Consider the following 17,383-nt stretch of genomic DNA (forward strand, 5'->3'; position numbering starts at 1 on the left):
ACTCTTACCGTGGGTACTGTGACGTCAACGCTAGATATTTACTGCATTAACGTCGACTCTAAAGCAAAACATCGGTGTATTGTACACAATTCACGTCCGGTAATCCGCGGTCTAGTAATTTGGAATTAAAATCAGAATTAAAGTTCAAGCTAAATATCCGCTGAATTTTTCGTCGCGTAAGAAATTGAACGACAAAGAAATTAACCAAGTGTTTTCTTTATGTAACGTCTGGAAAGGATCCTGTCGAAAGCATAGCTGAGACGTATTCACAGAGATTTGAGAAAGTTGCTTTTTCGCTCTGCTAGTTTTGACAGTTGTAGCTAATTTTAAAGTACACAGAATTTTGTAAGCTGCAAATTTATAAATATTTCTATGGTTGAATCATTTACTAACTCCTTCAATCCAGGCCACGTTATTTTATCAAGCGAGTACTTAGGTACGTTCCAAGTATCGAACGAGTGCTTTCTATTGCTTAGCGCAATTTTGTAAATGTACACCGCCAATTTGTAGAACTTTTCAAGGTGTCCAGTCGTTCTATATCACCTCGACTTAAGAAATCTGCAATACATCGTTGTGTAAGCCGTTTGTTTTGTAAGGTATATTATGAAAAAAAGGAAGTTTCGATGTTTAAAATACTTGCTTCTGCGTAACGTTGGAAAAATTACCCAAGATTTTGTAGGAAGATGAGGAAAATATTAAAGCGCGAACGAGAAATTATAGATACGAAGAGGAACAAATATCCTCGAAGAAATTCCTAAACGATTCTTTGCTAAATTTATAAAATGCTTATCCGCTGAGATTTACAAGATTTTGGTGCTCGGTGAAAAAGTGACACAGGTACATACCTTACAAACAACTAAGACGAATACAAAATGGATATAATAAGTATTGGAAGATAGAAAACTATCTACAAGACTTTATTTCCAGGACTTTACGACTGATTCAACAACCAACCCCAAAAATACAAACTGTAAACTTTCAGTTTAACGAACGACGACTATCGATCAGAAGCCAAATCGATTCTCTTCGCTTCCCTGGGGAAAATAATTCTTTCGATGAAAGAAATAACTTCGTCTCTATTTTGAACGATAAACTTTGTCAAACCGCATGTTCTTTCGGCCACAAATTTTTACCTGCAAATTTCCAACTTGATAGTTAAACATCGATCAAAAAGTGATCAATTTTCTCTTTACTCTTTGCAAGACTTTTTTTTACAGAAACGATTCTATCATTAAGAGATCGCTAAAAATAGTTTGAAACTAACACAGAGTGTTCAATTCGTAGCGTACATTTGATCGTATGCAGTTAGATCCAGAAGAATTTTTCAGTCAGTTGGAAAAGGGTCGTGCGAGAAAGAGGCGACCGAAACGTGGCTCGAGGCGTCCTGTAACCATGAAGTTTACAACACAGAGAAACAAGCCGCGGTGCTTTCACTTTCCGAGAGGCAGCAAACGATTGACATCATCATCGTGCTCCGCGTGTTGTCGTTTCATCGTGTCCCGGTTTGCCTCCGTGGATCCGTTCGACTTCCGGCAAACTGGCCGATTTCGCAATCGAATTTATTTCGTCGTCCGGCACTTGATGCAATTCAGCCGGCGAATCAAATCGACTTAAACGGTTCAATTAACCGGCTCATTTGTCCAGTCGTCCTGTTCAACCATGGTGTCCCTTCGTCGTCGTGCTATTCGATCGAATCGTTTTCGTTCCAACTTTATTCGTGACTCGGACGTTATTTCGTGGATTGTCTAATCCGGACGATATTTAGGCGAGAGTTCTAGATTGAGGGGAATTTAAACGGAAATTAGAGAATTTACAGGGAGTTGGAATGAAAATTGGGGAATTCCAGTGAATATAGAACAGTGGCTCTTCGTGTTTAAATATATCAAATAGAGTGTCTTGAATTTCTCGAGGTATTTGATCGAACATCGTCGAATTTCTACACGATCATCGTAAATGGTTCTTAAATCTAGGTGAGCAAAGAAGAGTTGACTCGGACGTTAACAAATTTGGAAAAACTTCGCTCGAATTGCATCGAATCTAGGGAAAATAAATTAACCCTGAAAGTCTGTGTAAACTTTCGTTTGATATTGTAGTCCTGTAATAATAATCTTTCTGCTCCTCGTTTAGTATTGGACAATGATTGATAAAACATGTACTTGCACTTGTTTGATTCTAATCGTTGTTTAATCGAAATCGGTAATTTCGGGAAAATTATGACGTTCACTGTTGAACCTCGCGAATTCCATAAAACTGGAAGTAACGCCAAATCGCAGAAAGTTTCATTTCGATTACGTCGAATCAGCAAAAACTAGAACGAAGATCATAGGATCCTGAAACAAACAAGGTCTATATATAGCCTAACCTAAGCACCAAGGTATTAAAGGAAGATCAGACCAAAGGTCGTTAAGATGAACAGAACTTACGGCAAAGTCTGTCCCGAGTGTGCAAGTCGTACCTAATAGAGAGACTCAGGTGGTCGAATATCTGGCGGGTCTGTTTCAATAATAAACGATGGTTCGACTAGCGAAATATCAGCGGTGGAGGCGGTTTTAAGGTCGCGCGTACCGAATTTCGGCCGGTGAAGATTAAAGGTGCGTTGACATCGTTACGTCAACGCGGTTAAATTGGTCGGGTCGTGCGCGCGTTGCGGAAACTAACGCGTACACGAGGCCTTATGTAAACCCTGCTTACTAACTTACATAAATTCGCTCCTGTGGCGAAACTCATGTGCTCTATTAAAGAGCGAGAGAAAGAGCAAAAGAATATCACGAACACAAGGACCTGCTTCGCAATACCAAAAGAAATGGCTAGCAGAAAATTGTAACGAACGCAAGTCAATATTTGGTATTTGCTCGATAAAATAGTCCAATATTATTTCGCACATAGTACGTATATTTTTACGTAGTGTTATCGTATAACGTTATTAATAACCTTGTAATTGGCACGACATTAAACTCGAATTACAGGAACAGTAAAGAAGGAAACGAAAGAAAGAGTCACGTCCTCGTACCGAGTCCTCGAGTTACCGTTTCCTTCGCGAATTTCCTCCCCCCGTGACACGTGTTAATCATCCCCGAGACTGTACCGGTGGTTGAAAAGCCTGCATCGAAAGAGATGCAGATACGGAGACGCGTCAGAGTAGCGGGGAAGAAAAGTGGAAGAAAAAAGATCGCAATGGTAAATCCAGGTCGTTCGCCGCTCCACTTTTCCGGCGTCGATATTAAAAATTAGCGCGGCCCTCGGTGTCCCGTAGCGATCAAAACGAAGCGAGCGGAAGGTGGCTGGTGAAACTTTCTTCTTCTTTGTATGTGGGAAAGTAAGAGGAGCGAAGAACGAGGTGACGTGCAGATGTGCCACGCCGTGATTTTTCCAATTTTCCTCGTGCACGCACACGCGTGTGTCGCTCGATCAAAGAGAAAGGACGCGGATTTACTGGTCTTCGTTGTATAGTCTTTCTCTGTTCCTCTTGGCTTTGCGAAACGTTCCATCCTCGTCTGGCCAACGCGATGGTCTTTCTCGATCTTTCCGCGCGGACGCATGCGTCAGTGATCTCTCAAGGCCTTCGCGCATTAACGCCGAGTGCTGTTTGCTTCGTCCCACTTTCCTTAGCGCCCGGTCAACGACCCGGCGGGTAGGTGAGTTTCCAAGGTGCACCAACACGTACACCCGTCTCTTGATTCTATTCCATCCAAGAATACATCGGCGCCGCGCGCACAGTGTCTCTCAAGCTCCGCTTCGACGTTTCGCCCTCGCCAACACCTCGTCGCACCCCTGCTCGTTACACGGAGGGATGAGAGCTTTCTATGTATACTTGCTGACAAACAGCTTCGCGCCAAGTGGCTTGGGATTTTTCGCTTGGGTCAGGGTTGGAGGAACGATTTTGTGCAATTCGTTATGCAGGTGTCAAGAGAGAGGATTATTTGAATATAAAGGTGAAATGTCGGCCTTTAATTCAAGTTTGTCGATGAGAGTCGTTTGAGGTGTAATTACGATCCCGGGGCATTTTTCTGACGAATTATATTGTATTAAATATAAATGTTCTAGAGAGAGGAATTTTGAATCTGGGTTGGTTTAATGCAAGCTGCAGAAAATTTGCAGTAGTTTGTGTAAGGTATTACGTGCTTGTAACGGAAGAATGAGCGCGAGAAGATAGACAAGACAGAGCTTTACACAACGAAATGGATAAAATAGAATAGGTAAAATAAGACACCGTGTAATTCAAATCTCTTCCAAATCAGATTAATAAAACAAAATGCTGAATTATTTACGAAATAATGATCTGTAATATATCGTGTAACTGAAGTGTCCCGATTCTCGATTCTGACTCTTATTTAACATTTATCTCATCTATCCAAATTTCTCTATCTAAATTCTATTATCTCTTCGTTTAATTAATTAATTTCGCGCCTTGTCAAATTTTATTCCTATTGCAACCTAGAAGATTGAATTTTCATGAAAAAAGAAAAGTGGTATAAAGCGTCATGGAAAAAGTGGATTCAGTGACGCGTTAGCGATAGGACAGCCAGGGTTCGTAAATTTGCGGGTGTATTTGCACGCGAAAGCAATCGCCAAACAGTTCTAACGCGCTCCGCGACGAGGCGCCACTGTCCTTTCGCGAATCCCAAGCCGCGAGTCGGTACGACAGGAAATTCGCGACTCGTGGGTCGGTATCGTGACGTGCAAATTCCTCCTGATAACATTATCACCTAATAGATAGCAGAAGGACCAATTTCGGCCCGCCACCACTAGCGGGAATTTTGAACAGAAGGTAGAATGGAAAAGAGGAGCTTGAAGGCAGGTTTCAGGTAGCTGAGGAAAGGGTCAGGTACGAAGGGTGAACAAGGGAAACCGAATAACGATTCGGATCTCGTAAACTGACGAATGACCCTCGTTCGCAGGCTTATTCGCAGGCCTAACTCCATGATAGGGATTTTGTGGAATTCACATAATCAGGGCAACTGTTCAGGGAGAGATCAGTTTCATGCGCACTATTGTATGAATAATTGCGACAATACGTAGTTTTTACTGATTCATTTGATTGCGAGTTTTAGAGCATATTATAAATTACGTAATGAGTAAACAGAAAATACTTATATCGATAATGTTAGAAATATATTTTGTTTTATTTGTAAGAACACGAATTGACATAAGAATCTTTAACGGACTAGTAAGATAATTATAAGAAAGTCGTGAGAAATGTACTTTCAAAAATAACGTTTTCTCTTCCTGTCTAAGATCGAATTCTAACGAGAAATAATTGGAAAAATGATCGTTTGCATTGTAAACGCGTTATCGGTAAATTTCACTTCGTATGAGACGCGTCTATTTGTGGACAATTGGTGTCGTGTGGCCCACTTGTAAGTACGCGGGTAATATAAAGGTAAGTACGATGTTCAATTGTACGCGATGGCTGACAGTGTAACGGAAATACTGGGACAAAAGTGACGTATTTATCAATCAGATAAAAGCCTTTCAATAAAATCGGACTAAGCATCCTCGTTTATTTATTAATGGCTTCGATTCTTTCTTAACCGTTCAATCGTTTCCAATTACTAATATGGTATAATGTTTTTCTGTTATAGGTAAGTGAAAATCTTCGCTTTCTTTGCTGCTAGCTGTACCACACTTGGCTGTAAGTAATTTTCAAATCAATCGCAGATTAAACTAGTCTACGTCTGGTCGTCATAAACATAGATAGGCATATGTCGATATACACTCGTTCAATAACAACCAAAATACGTAAAAATCGCTAAAAAAGAAAAATATGATAAATATTGCTACAGATCAAAGACAAGTTTCAAAAACTATTTACAATATCACATACGGTATTCTATCAAAACTCTGCGCTTCGTTTTATAATTAGATACTACGTTTCTATTATCACTACCAATTCCCACATAGAAAAGTTATTCGCGTCAAAAAACTCTCGATCTCGAAATAACAACACGAGTTGTATAATAACCGTACTGGAAACGTACACAGCTTATGACAAACTCAAAGAGAAACGTCATAAAATGCTTAAACTCCGCGTCCGACTCCCCTCTGTCTTTACCACTCTCGACGTCGCGCCGCGTCGAATTCCGCGCTCATAAAGCCAGTCACCTGTGACAACACGAGTGCACGGGTTTGAAAAAATAGCCAGCGCTGTAAATATCTAGCCGCGTCTCCCGTCGCAGTTTCAACCCCCAGTTGATTACAACTAAAACAGTAAAACAACCGGATGGTAAAAGTGTCCCGGCGCAAACATGACCCGCGTGCGTCATCGCAGTCCTACGCAAAGGAAGCGCGGGCACAAAAGAGCACCGGAGATATCCGCGAAAGACGGAAGGGTCACTCGTTGGACCGGAGATCGCGTGGGTATAACGGTGGCGCGTGCGCGGAATCCCCGCAGCTCTCAGCTCTCACCCTCTCGATCAACCCCACCACCCCATTCATGGACATCAACCCTGGAGAGTACGCGGTGCGCCTACCATTGTGGCACACCGACAGTGTCCGACACGTTGTCATTAGTGCGACACAGCTATGTCAGCGAACGTGGCGAGCGACGATCCACCCGAAATCGTGATCGTCAATAACATCATGAACATCATCGTCCCTCTCTATCCCATAGAGGTGTGCGAGGCCACCATCGCGGTGAACGAGACGCAGAATCCCGAGAGTCGTCATCAACGCGTCAAAGGTTCGTTCCTCCCTTTATTTTCTCCTTTCTCTCTGTGTTTTCCACAGGAAACATGAACTTCAATTCGGCTGTGATTCATGTTCGTCGTTACGTTCATCATGTTGTGACACTTGGATGTACTGGTTCTTTGTTATGTCTTGATGTTTGTTTATTGACGACGGGGGTGGGGGTAGGAGGGTTGAAGGTTACATATGGTGATTCGAGGATGAGATTTACTCGAATGACAAACCACCTGTGAAACACAATATATTTTAATTGAATCGTTTCGTGATTGCGCCTGATTGCGTATGTTTTTCGGTGCTAGGGGGAGTTGGGTGACAGATGTGATGGGGTAGGGGTTGCGTGATGGAACAGTATGGTTCAAGATGATTGCATGCTGTACGATGAAGTTATTTTTGTTCGGTGTGGGATTATGCTCCGCGCAGGTTCCAGTTATTTCGTGCTACGTAATCAGGATATCAGCATATCTGTTGAACAAACGTCTTGGATTAGATGTGTTTCCGTATATCTGTTTAGTAGTGTTTTCGTTGGTCAACATGCTGTGTGCTAGTTACATAGAAAATGTGTACGGTGATTTCCGGAAATCTTCTCGGAATAAGTTTCTTAAAGGGGATCCTATATTCGAGACGTGGCTTTAATCAGCAGCTGTGGAATCGGTTCTCTCTTTAGTAACGAACCTTATCGCTCCTCCTCTTTCTATATCATCAAATACTACGGCACTTTCTTTGAAATAACGTCAATTACGTTGAAATAACACCAATTACGATCAACATCCACGAGGCTGCTTTCTTTCATAGACGAATAAGTTAAGAAATTTTTTAGACAGAGCTGTAACTCCTAAGTGTCTATGAGTGTATGAAGAGTCGAGAGGAGGATCTAAGTAAAAATTGCATTGCATCATAAACTATCCTTTGGTTATTCCCGGGTTTGTTCTCGCGTATGCAGCTACCTCTCTTTCGCCGGGAAAAGCTTTGACACTGAAGCGTATCGATTTTTCCTCGAGCGGGGCTCACGTGCTCATTGACATTGACATTGCCCGCTACCACGGCCAGCCTACCTGCCACCTAGTGTCCACGAACCGATGCGTACCTATCAACCAACTTGGTCAAATCGCCACCCGATGGCGCTGCGAACGTTCGCGTTTCGTTTGCCCCGTGCGCGCCACTAGGTGATTCCCCAAGTTCACTGGCTTTTCGCGAAAAAAATCATTGCGATCGCGGCGCGGCGCGCGTTCCAATAATTTAGCGCCAATTTCGATTTCCTTAGCGTCGCCTCAGCTGTTTCTGTAATTATAATTCAACTTTAAGTTACATCTCTTTTTGTCGCATATGAAATTTCTCGTATTTAGGAATATTGGATAATTATTAATTAAAATTCTTTACGAAGTTACGATGTAGCGTTGTAACGGACAAAGAAGTTTACAACCTCCTGCTATAGGAGTGAATGCAAAATTTCTGAGATTTGAGAACATTGAATAATTATCAATAAAGATAATAGATTGTCCGAAAAGTTTCTTTCGTTTTAGAAGGAAATAATTGATGCTCAACATTTTTTGTTGTTGAATAATATTATTCTTGGATTATACATAATTTAATAAAAAATAGAAAACAAAAATTATTTTCTTGCAAAAGGAAAGAAAGTTTTGGGACAACCTAATATTTGCAAAGCGTGGGATATCGAATTCGGACGTTTATAACTTTTAGCGTAAGATTCGATGCAAAATTTCAGAATATAGGAATTTTTTATAATTATGGGGTAAAGTGCTTTACGAAACGTAATATACTAGACACGGAAGTTTAGGATCTTTTATCGAAATTTTAGAAATTCGCGAGTATTCGATAATAGTCAATTAACGTTGAAGAAAAAATTGGCAGTTCTATAAAGTTTTACATCTCTTGCAAAATTTTGCAAATGTTTCTGAAAAATCTTTTCGTTTGAAATAAGATTAAATTTCGTGGAGACGAAACAGGGCGAGATTTGATTATGAAAGTGGCGAACTACGATGGCAATATAGGTCGTATTGGGTGTTGCATCGCGGCTTGTTTTCGTGGAACAAGAATGTGCCGATGGCCCACATTTTTAACGACACGATGGATTTCCCAACACGGCCTGGCCGAAACGCGCAACGGGGTCATTGCGCAATGGTTTTACTTCTCTTTATCCAGACTAGAGGCCTGGCAGCATTACATAAAAGCATTTATCTGTCAGGAGCCAAGCATCTAGTCCTGTTGAGCGACGGTCGCGTTCAACACGTTGCTATTCTACTTCCCTTTCTTAACTGCCATTGCTCGTTAATATCGTGTATCAGAAATGATCCACTTCTCAATGATGAAAATCATTTCAATTGCAATTAAATCGTATATTCGTCACATTTTTTATTCGATTAAACAATGACCAAAAATACGCACAAGTATATCATTTATATATGTTTCTTAATACGACGAGTAAAATATTCTATTAAAAAATATTCCCTGTAATTAAATATAATGATCAACGATTATTAATTTCCTAAGTACTATGGGAGCATGTATGTATTTGGTTATCGATATGGATCATGGTAGTGAAATTTCGTTAATGTAGACCATTCATGTAATTGAAGTATAAGACGAAAACACATTTCCTCTACGATTTTACGTAATGAACATTTTAAATAAAAATACATTTAATATTTACTCGATGTTCTACAAAAATATTCGAAAATACTCGTAACAAATATCGTAACAAACCGTACATAGTCACACGTCTTATCCAAAAGTTACTCTACTTAATGGACTTAAGTGGATACTTAAAGCGTTTAAAGACCCCCCATATAACTTCGTATTCTTATCGACACTTGAAACCGACTTTCAGAAGAATTTTTTACTAGATCAACCGTTTTATTCTGTTTAATTCTTCCACATACAAAGCCAGAATTCGATCTTCTCCTGTGGCTGGCAATTCGCCATCCAACCTCCAGTCAACGACCACAATACGAACAATAAGTCACCTGTTCGACATCCTCTCTTTGCCTAAATGTACTTGCATACTCCGCTGATCAACAGCGAGCTCCAAGTGGTTCTATTCATCTCGGCTAGTTCCACGAGAGATCGTTATGTACCCGTCGTCCATTTAATACCATTTTAATCGATCCGCTAAGGCGAGTAGGCGCGCGCTAACCGGACACCTGATCCCGATGGAAGGCTACACTCGCCGCGGCCCTGAGGCCCCCAAGAGAGGGAGGAAAAGAGAAAAAATCACGTAATAATAGATACGAGCGTGCACCAGCGGCGGCCTGGCTCGCTGTGTTTCGCAACGCTTCACAAAGGCTCAGGGCCGTTGTTCTATGACTACAACAGAACCGCTCGCGAGGTCTACGCCCGCTATCGAGGTCTCTTTATCCCTTCGCTTGCTATTCAAGACTCCCGCCTAGCTTAAAACTGTCCGACATCGACCGTTTCATCGGACGAAACGACGCGACTTCCGGAAGTCGATCGCGACGACAGGTAACGCGATGACGCGACCTCACTTAGTCGTGACACGCGTATTTTTCTTTGTTCGATTTGTTGAAAAATTACGTTCCTATTTATTGTTTTTCTTTTTTTCTTTTTTTAAAGATCGCTTGAGATTGACTACTTGCTCTTTCTTTTTTCTTTTCCTATCATTTGTACGTATCAATAAGGAGTTTGAAACAAGTTCTATCAGATTCGGTGATGAGGCTCTTTTCATCCAAGTCTATATATATTTTTAGATCTTATCGTCTAAATTGCGGCTTCTCTTTTTTAGTTATTTCTTTTAATGGACGAATCGTATCGTTGTTATTCGATGTGTGTGATTTTAACGAAATCACGTAAAATTATATAGTTAATAATCTTATCATATCATTATAGTTAATAATCTTAGAAACATGTTATATTAATTTATAAAGGGGCGTGATAATTATTAGTTGAATGTGGAAATATGGTTCAGTGATTTAAGTGCAAATATGTATACATAAATATAGATGGATTTTAATATTGTTCAATTTTATTAATGGTGATATTTATTGAAGCATGTAACGTATGCATTCTATTACTTGTTTTACACGTGTTGCAGTCGTTATGCTTAAATGGAATGTATGCACCGAAAATGCGTGTATCGATCGTAGTAATTTCGCACCTGGCTGTAATAAACCCCGTTCACCACTTTATTATCTATTCTTCACATCGATCTGACCATTTACAGTTTCATAACAGTTATTCCAACCTACCATTATAAACTGAATTGCACATTTAATTAGGTTGCCTAAATGGGGTCAAGCAAGCTCCACCCACTCAATTTGCATAACATATCCCCCTCTTCGTTATGATTTAACGAATATCGCCATGAACAGAGATTTCCCATACAAATGATCTTTTATTTTTTATATTATTTTCTCAGCTTCCTAATTAGCATTGATTGTTCCAATATTTGAATTCTCTTTTATTACAATTTCACAAATTTCATGAAGAATGCACATCTTTGTTAAACAAATACTATTCTACATTCATTAATAATTTTCTAATTTCTATAATTTTCTAGTACATCTAGTAAATCTGCAGTTCAAGTACCAAAATATTAAACATTCTCTTTCCGTTGATATTTCTTTACATTAGTTTCCCAAATTTCTAATTTCCCAACTCCTGAATCTTCCAAGAATTTAAATTTCACGATTACGCTTTAAAGCGCCACGAAGAACAAAAATTCACCTTCACCCTAATTTTCTAATCTTCTAATATTTCATTATTCTGATCCTCTGAACAACAAAACGAATTTTCCAAGCAAACAAAATTCTACGTTCGCCGGCGTTGCCGTAGATTGCTTTTCTAGCGTCCTAATTTTCTCGCGAACGCTTAGTCCTGTAATCCCGAACTTCCGATTTCACCAACCGCCAACACCTTCATCCCACCTAGATCCTTTTATAATCACACCTCGTCGACGAAAGCCACAATTTCAACACGTAGCACGAAACGTGCAACACCTAATTATCTGTAAACCCTAATCCGACTGTAATCGATACGAAATCCCAAGACAGTCGACTGGAATTTATGGAAGGCAGTTCTCGTGGAATGGTTGGACGCGTCACGTGCCGGCGCGTGCACGAGCAGAAGAGGCACTCTTCTCGATCAGGATGATGAATCGCGGCGGGAAGCGTGGCTCGGCCACGTAACTGGGACGAAGTCCCCGAGGCGCCAGGCGGATCGTATTCTCGGAGGAGCACAGCGTAAAAACCGAAAAGATCGTTCCGTGGCTATGAGGCGAGGTGAGAGTGCTTTCACCTTTCTCCCTGTTCTTCGTCCTCTGTCGCACCAGTCCACGTCTCTTTCTCGCTCTTATCGAGCCGCTTTTACTCTCGATCGCTACTACCTGCTGCTAGCTACTGCCGCTTGCTGGCTGCTTGCGTCTGCTCCTCCATGGAGAAAGCAGTCGTCGTCATCGCCACATTTCTTTCTCTAATTCGATCGTTTCTTCCCTTCTATCTTTTCTTTGCATTTCGAGATCGCGTTGTCGCTATGTCGCTTTCTTATCCACTGTGTATTTCCATGCGAATTCAGATCTTTGACGATGTAATTAAGAACACTGAACTCGGATAGAAAATTATTTCAATCCATTAAGTATGATAGAGAGTATTGTACTTTGGGTATTTTATATGTCCTTTTGTGTTACGTGAATTGTATCTTCAAACTCAGTTAGAAAAATGAACTCGGATAGAAAATTATTTCAATCCATTAAGTATGATAGAGAGTATTGTACTTTGGGTATTTTAATGTCCTTTTGTGTTACGTGAATTGTATCTTCAAACTGTAAAGGAAGAGGACAGTGTCTACGTATCGCAAGAGGAGACGAGGTGTTGAATCGTTCGCTGCGAGCTTTCCTATTTATATTTTCGCGAATAGCATCAAAGAAGAAGAAACGAATGTCCTGCGAACAAACTGTAGATAAAAATTGGAAAATATTTGTGGGAAAAATTAGCAAAAGTTCGTGATTTTTAATATATTACTTGCCGGTCAGAAACATAAAATTCGTCTATTAATACAATTCCTTTATTTTCGATAGCTTCCAAGATATTTTAGAAGCTATGCGTTAGATCACCAATTATAATCTATTAGCTATTTTCACGCTCAAGACAGAGAACAGAAGAATGACAGCCGATGGAAGAGACATACGTCGAGTATTTTTGGCTGAACTATGAATCTGTAAAATTTGATCGAAATGGAAGTATCGCATATGGAGAGTTTCTTTCGTTAGAGTTGAAATATATAGAAATCCGTTTCTACTGAAACTGGAGCAGTAGGTGTAACTTCTGTGTTTTAGATCTACATAGGTGGAAAAGGGGCTCAGTTTCAAGCTGTGACGCACGTACGTCCTTGATTATCCCGGTTCCACCAGGGACACCGCTAATACATTGACTTCTTTGTTATACATTTACATGTCGCGGCAATGATTCACTTGCAATAACGATTGAATAACTTGTACACAATTTCTTAATCATTATACATGTCGATAAACCGGCGTAGATTGCGGTCAAGCGATTTGCGGTTGCAGGTGGAATACATTCCTGAGTAACTACAATATCCTTTAAGCCTTCTTTTCTTTTTTTCTTTTAATATTCCACATACTGCATATAATTGCCCAATATTAATCTGTTCTAGATTAGAGAATTTCTGCCCTAGTTTAATTCTAAGGATAACTCCACGATAATTGTTATCGCTTTATACGTATTTTCGATTATCGTATCGATCGGTGTACCCTTTGGCTGTCGTATAACAAAATTCCCAACATTTGTCGAATTAATTAAAAATATGAAAAATTCTGTACATTAATCCACGACTCTATTTGTGCCAATTTTTGTAAAATATAATGACTTTTGGTAAATGAATATTAGGTAAAAATAAATACATAGCTATCTGTTTATTTGATCATTTATCATCTTATAATTAAGTTTCCCAGATTTCGTTTTATAACATTTCCATCATGACCAATTATATCGATTCGAGTTCGGTTCACAGAAAAATTACGATGCTTCCCGGATGATCTAATACTATTCACGACTTACTTGGTGCTATTATTTCTTTACTTTCGCTACTGTATTACAACTGCTTATTAACCACTGCTGTACTCTACGTGACAATTAAATTCAAACCCTATTATATAATATCCTCACATTTCATAAAATACCATAGTTAATAAAGTTTTATATAATAATTTATATCACCGCGTTACGCGAAATAATAGAAATCTTGCTTCGTGAAATGAATCACTTTTACATTATACAAAAATAAAATTTACATTTCCGGAATAGATACGAATTAGCTTATTTATTTATTAGCAGTGACTGTTCATATATGTCGCCATTAACCCACCCCTAGAAAACCCACCAAATGAAATTAGTACGTGAATTTATACACCTCTACATATTATCATCATTTCCTACAAATTCGTTTCAATCAATTTCACCTACAAATTTCATCTCTATAGAAACAACTCCTCAAGTGGCTTCTCAAATAGCCGCAAGGAAAGACACCCCTAATTCGATGGACGTTGGTGAACAGCGAAATCTGCTCGGTAGATATAGGTAGACGTTAAAGAGTCCCCTTCTAAAAGATTCGAAGGTTGGCGTTAAAGAGCCAGTAAGAGGAATTTCGTCACGAACGGCAGCTTTTACGATATCCAGCGTTGTTGTTGAGCAACGTGAAACGGGCCTCGGCCGTCCTGGATGTCGGACGGTAACCCCAGCCGAATCAAGGCCGGCGCACACGGAGACGGCTCTTACTTTCACGCGTTAGAGACGCCGCTCGTGCTCGCTTATATCAGCGATGGGACTTTACAGAGACTCTGGGACCAGCTTCCAAGCTTGCCCACACGACCATCGACCCTCCTCTTCGAGAAGTCGGGACACGCTGTACTGTTCGTTGTAAGCGGACCGCAAATTTTCGTGCGTTTAAGGGAAATGTGCAAGGCTACGTATAAGTGCGTATAATATGGGAAACTATGGGAAATATCGAAAGCAGAGTACTTATTATAATATCTAGTGCATGAGACAGATTTCTATTGAAGCTTTTTATTCTTTTCAGTTATGCTGATAAAAATATAAAAATGTATAAAAATCCTCGGTCTGGCTAGAGGTGTTCGAATCTACTCGTTACATTTACATATTGGAACGTTGTAACGAAATTAGAAAGCGCATATTGCGCGAATGAGGATCTATAACCAAATCGCGCACTTTCATACAGATTCGTATTTTTGCGGATTTTACGTTGGGTATTTTTCTATAATTTTGTATCTGTGCGTGGACATCCGCAGTCTGTTTATCGTAAAATAGCAGGAATCAGCGGGTGCTGTAATATTTATTGTAGCTTACATTTGATTCGAGATTCATCAAATTTTATTTCATTACCGTTGCTTGATTTCTCGAAGAGCGACGATTGTCTCGTGTTCTTGCAAGTCGAATTAACTTCGCTGTTGAAGTTTGGCTCGTGACAATGAGTAGAAATGGCCGATGAATAGGCGGAAAGTGAAAGAGGAATGTGTTAATCGTTTCACTGTTTCGCGTCGGGGAAAGACTTTCGAATCGTCGGTTGAAAGTAAACTGTAGAGTCGCGAGCAGCCGTTACTTTCGCCACGCGCATGCAAGCTTTCCGTAAAAATGTAATATCTGATCGTTAGCGTAAACTATGACGTGGTCGAAGCTCCACGTAAATCATGTGAGATCGTGATAAATGGTCTTGCCCGAAGGTCGTGATATATCGATTTATCGAACCAGTATCGCGACCAAACCTTACCATTACACCGAACAGGATGGAAAAGTAGAAACATATTTTCAAATGTGATAGTGTACGGTTGTTCGATGGTATAGGCGAATTGATTTATTTCACAGTTTCTTCCTCTCTCTCTCGCTTTCTCTCATTCATTTATATATTATAAATTAATTTCATGTAAATTAATATCCCTTTCATGGAATACATATCGATCTCAAACCTACGACAAATAACACAATGTCATACGTAGTGTCTATTGGGTTGGCAACTAAGTGATTGCGGATTTTGGTATTACCATCTAATGACAAAATCCGCAATCACTTAGTTGCCAACTCAATACACGCACCAAAACTAATATCACGATCTGACGGAAATGAGAACTGTTTTCTGAACCAAGTTTAGTAGATTGGTTATCGAGATTCGTATGGAATGGAAATCGAATTCCTTCTGGAGATTCGCGATAAGAGATCGACGTATAAATGGTACATTATTTCTCTGTCGACAAATAGACCCCAATCGAACGATACCTGGGACCTCGATGGCCTTGCTATCCGCGCTGGACCGAAACGTCTTGCGAAACTCGGATTATTTTCGATCATCCACCTATTTGTTCGCGTCGAATCTGCCTCGTATCCCTTGCCATTAACAGTGCTTCGTATTCTGCAAATGGTATCGTCCCACGATACTTTCCAGACATTCAGGATTGCTGCAACAACGTCTGATTAATCACTTCCTCTCTTCGATTCTCTCCTTCCATGGGATCCTCTAACTTTCTGACGCCTTTTAGTAGTAATTAGTATTTGCGAAGGACACTTATAACTATCGTCATGCTTAAGTATAATAAATAGGCTTTTTAATTACGATCCTAAACGTTAATAGTGGATTTTTTTAATTAAATTTATTTGTAATTTTCTGCACCTTTAAATTTCTTCGACTATACGAAATAATTTTCGGTGAAAGAAAATTGTTTCGTGTTAAGAAAATATGCCTTTTGTCGTTACAAATTGCTTGCTTGTTTCTTCTATGAGATTCCCAAATCAGCGAATGGAATTTTCTACATCCATTCTCCTATTTCCCAATATTCCAGTTCCAAACTTTCTCCACTTTCTGTACTTTTCGAACAATCTGAGGAATACGTTCGAGATGTGAAAAGAAACGTCTCGAGCAAAGTATATACATACACATACAGCGGCTCGCGACAGTATTCGAATACTCACCACGGAATATTTGTACGTTTATATTTCTTTAACAACGTAACAAATTTAACAATGAGACACGACCATCCAGATTGCGTGCAACAAATTTGAAACCAATCTTCAAATGTACATAGAAGATACAACATATTTATTGTAAAAACATATTCAGTAAAGAGAGACAGTACACAGCACGAATAGTCTATTAAAGATACGATAAGTATGAAAAATAATCCCACTGAATATTTAGACTTGTTAACTTGTGCTAAATATCTTGTCATTTTTATACAGATATATTTTCAGATTATTTTCAAATTCTACCAGTATATGGCAGTTTATGAATATTTATGTTCCAACGTTTCGTGAACATTCTACTTCACTTCTTCCGAATAGCTGAAACTCTCAAGTTTGCGAAAACTTCGACTCATCAAAATCCTTCGACTTAAGAAACGCAAATATGTCGTCCGATAAATATCGCGAAAGTCCGAAATGAAAAGTTTACCAGTGTAATCACGAGTTTACAACACGTGACATCGGTTGACTCTCGTTACAATGTTAATAAAATTTCATTTCGTTTAGTACAACGTAGTCGTACGATGTTTCCACGAGCGTTCTAATACTTTGACGAGCAACTGGTATACCGTATGGTCGGGCGGATTGGAAAATTTCCATGGGCCAAGACAACATGATACGTTGAATGATGGTGAAGTTGTCCCGTTGGCTGGTCTCTTGTCTGCCTCGGCGTGTAAACACCGTGA

At 39.7% G+C, this 17,383-nt stretch overlaps 1 protein-coding gene and 1 long non-coding RNA gene across 4 annotated transcripts in view; one reads left to right on the top strand and one right to left on the bottom strand.

Annotated features, from left to right (window-relative positions):
- Positions 1 to 17,383, top strand: part of LOC132907241 (nuclear hormone receptor E75) — a 216,708-nt gene that overhangs the window by 125,092 nt on the left and 74,233 nt on the right. Inside the window, exon 1 of one of the 3 annotated variants that reach the window (XM_060960139.1) lies at positions 5,904 to 6,679. The exons of the other annotated variants lie outside the window; for them this stretch is intronic. Within the exon in view, the coding sequence (XP_060816122.1) occupies positions 6,523 to 6,679 (157 nt within the window). The 5' untranslated portion in view covers positions 5,904 to 6,522. Of the gene's footprint in view, positions 1 to 5,903; positions 6,680 to 17,383 lie in introns of those variants that run through there. 3 annotated transcript variants of the gene reach the window in all.
- LOC132907274 (uncharacterized) lies at positions 6,558 to 7,451 on the bottom strand. The gene is made up of 2 exons (XR_009658137.1): positions 7,357 to 7,451; positions 6,558 to 6,911 (listed from the first exon to the last, which is right to left on the bottom strand). It is a non-coding gene; the product is annotated as an uncharacterized LOC132907274 (long non-coding RNA).

Source organism: Bombus pascuorum, chromosome 5, assembly GCF_905332965.1.
Source record: "Bombus pascuorum chromosome 5, iyBomPasc1.1, whole genome shotgun sequence".
Lineage (NCBI taxonomy): Eukaryota > Metazoa > Arthropoda > Insecta > Hymenoptera > Apidae > Bombus > Bombus pascuorum.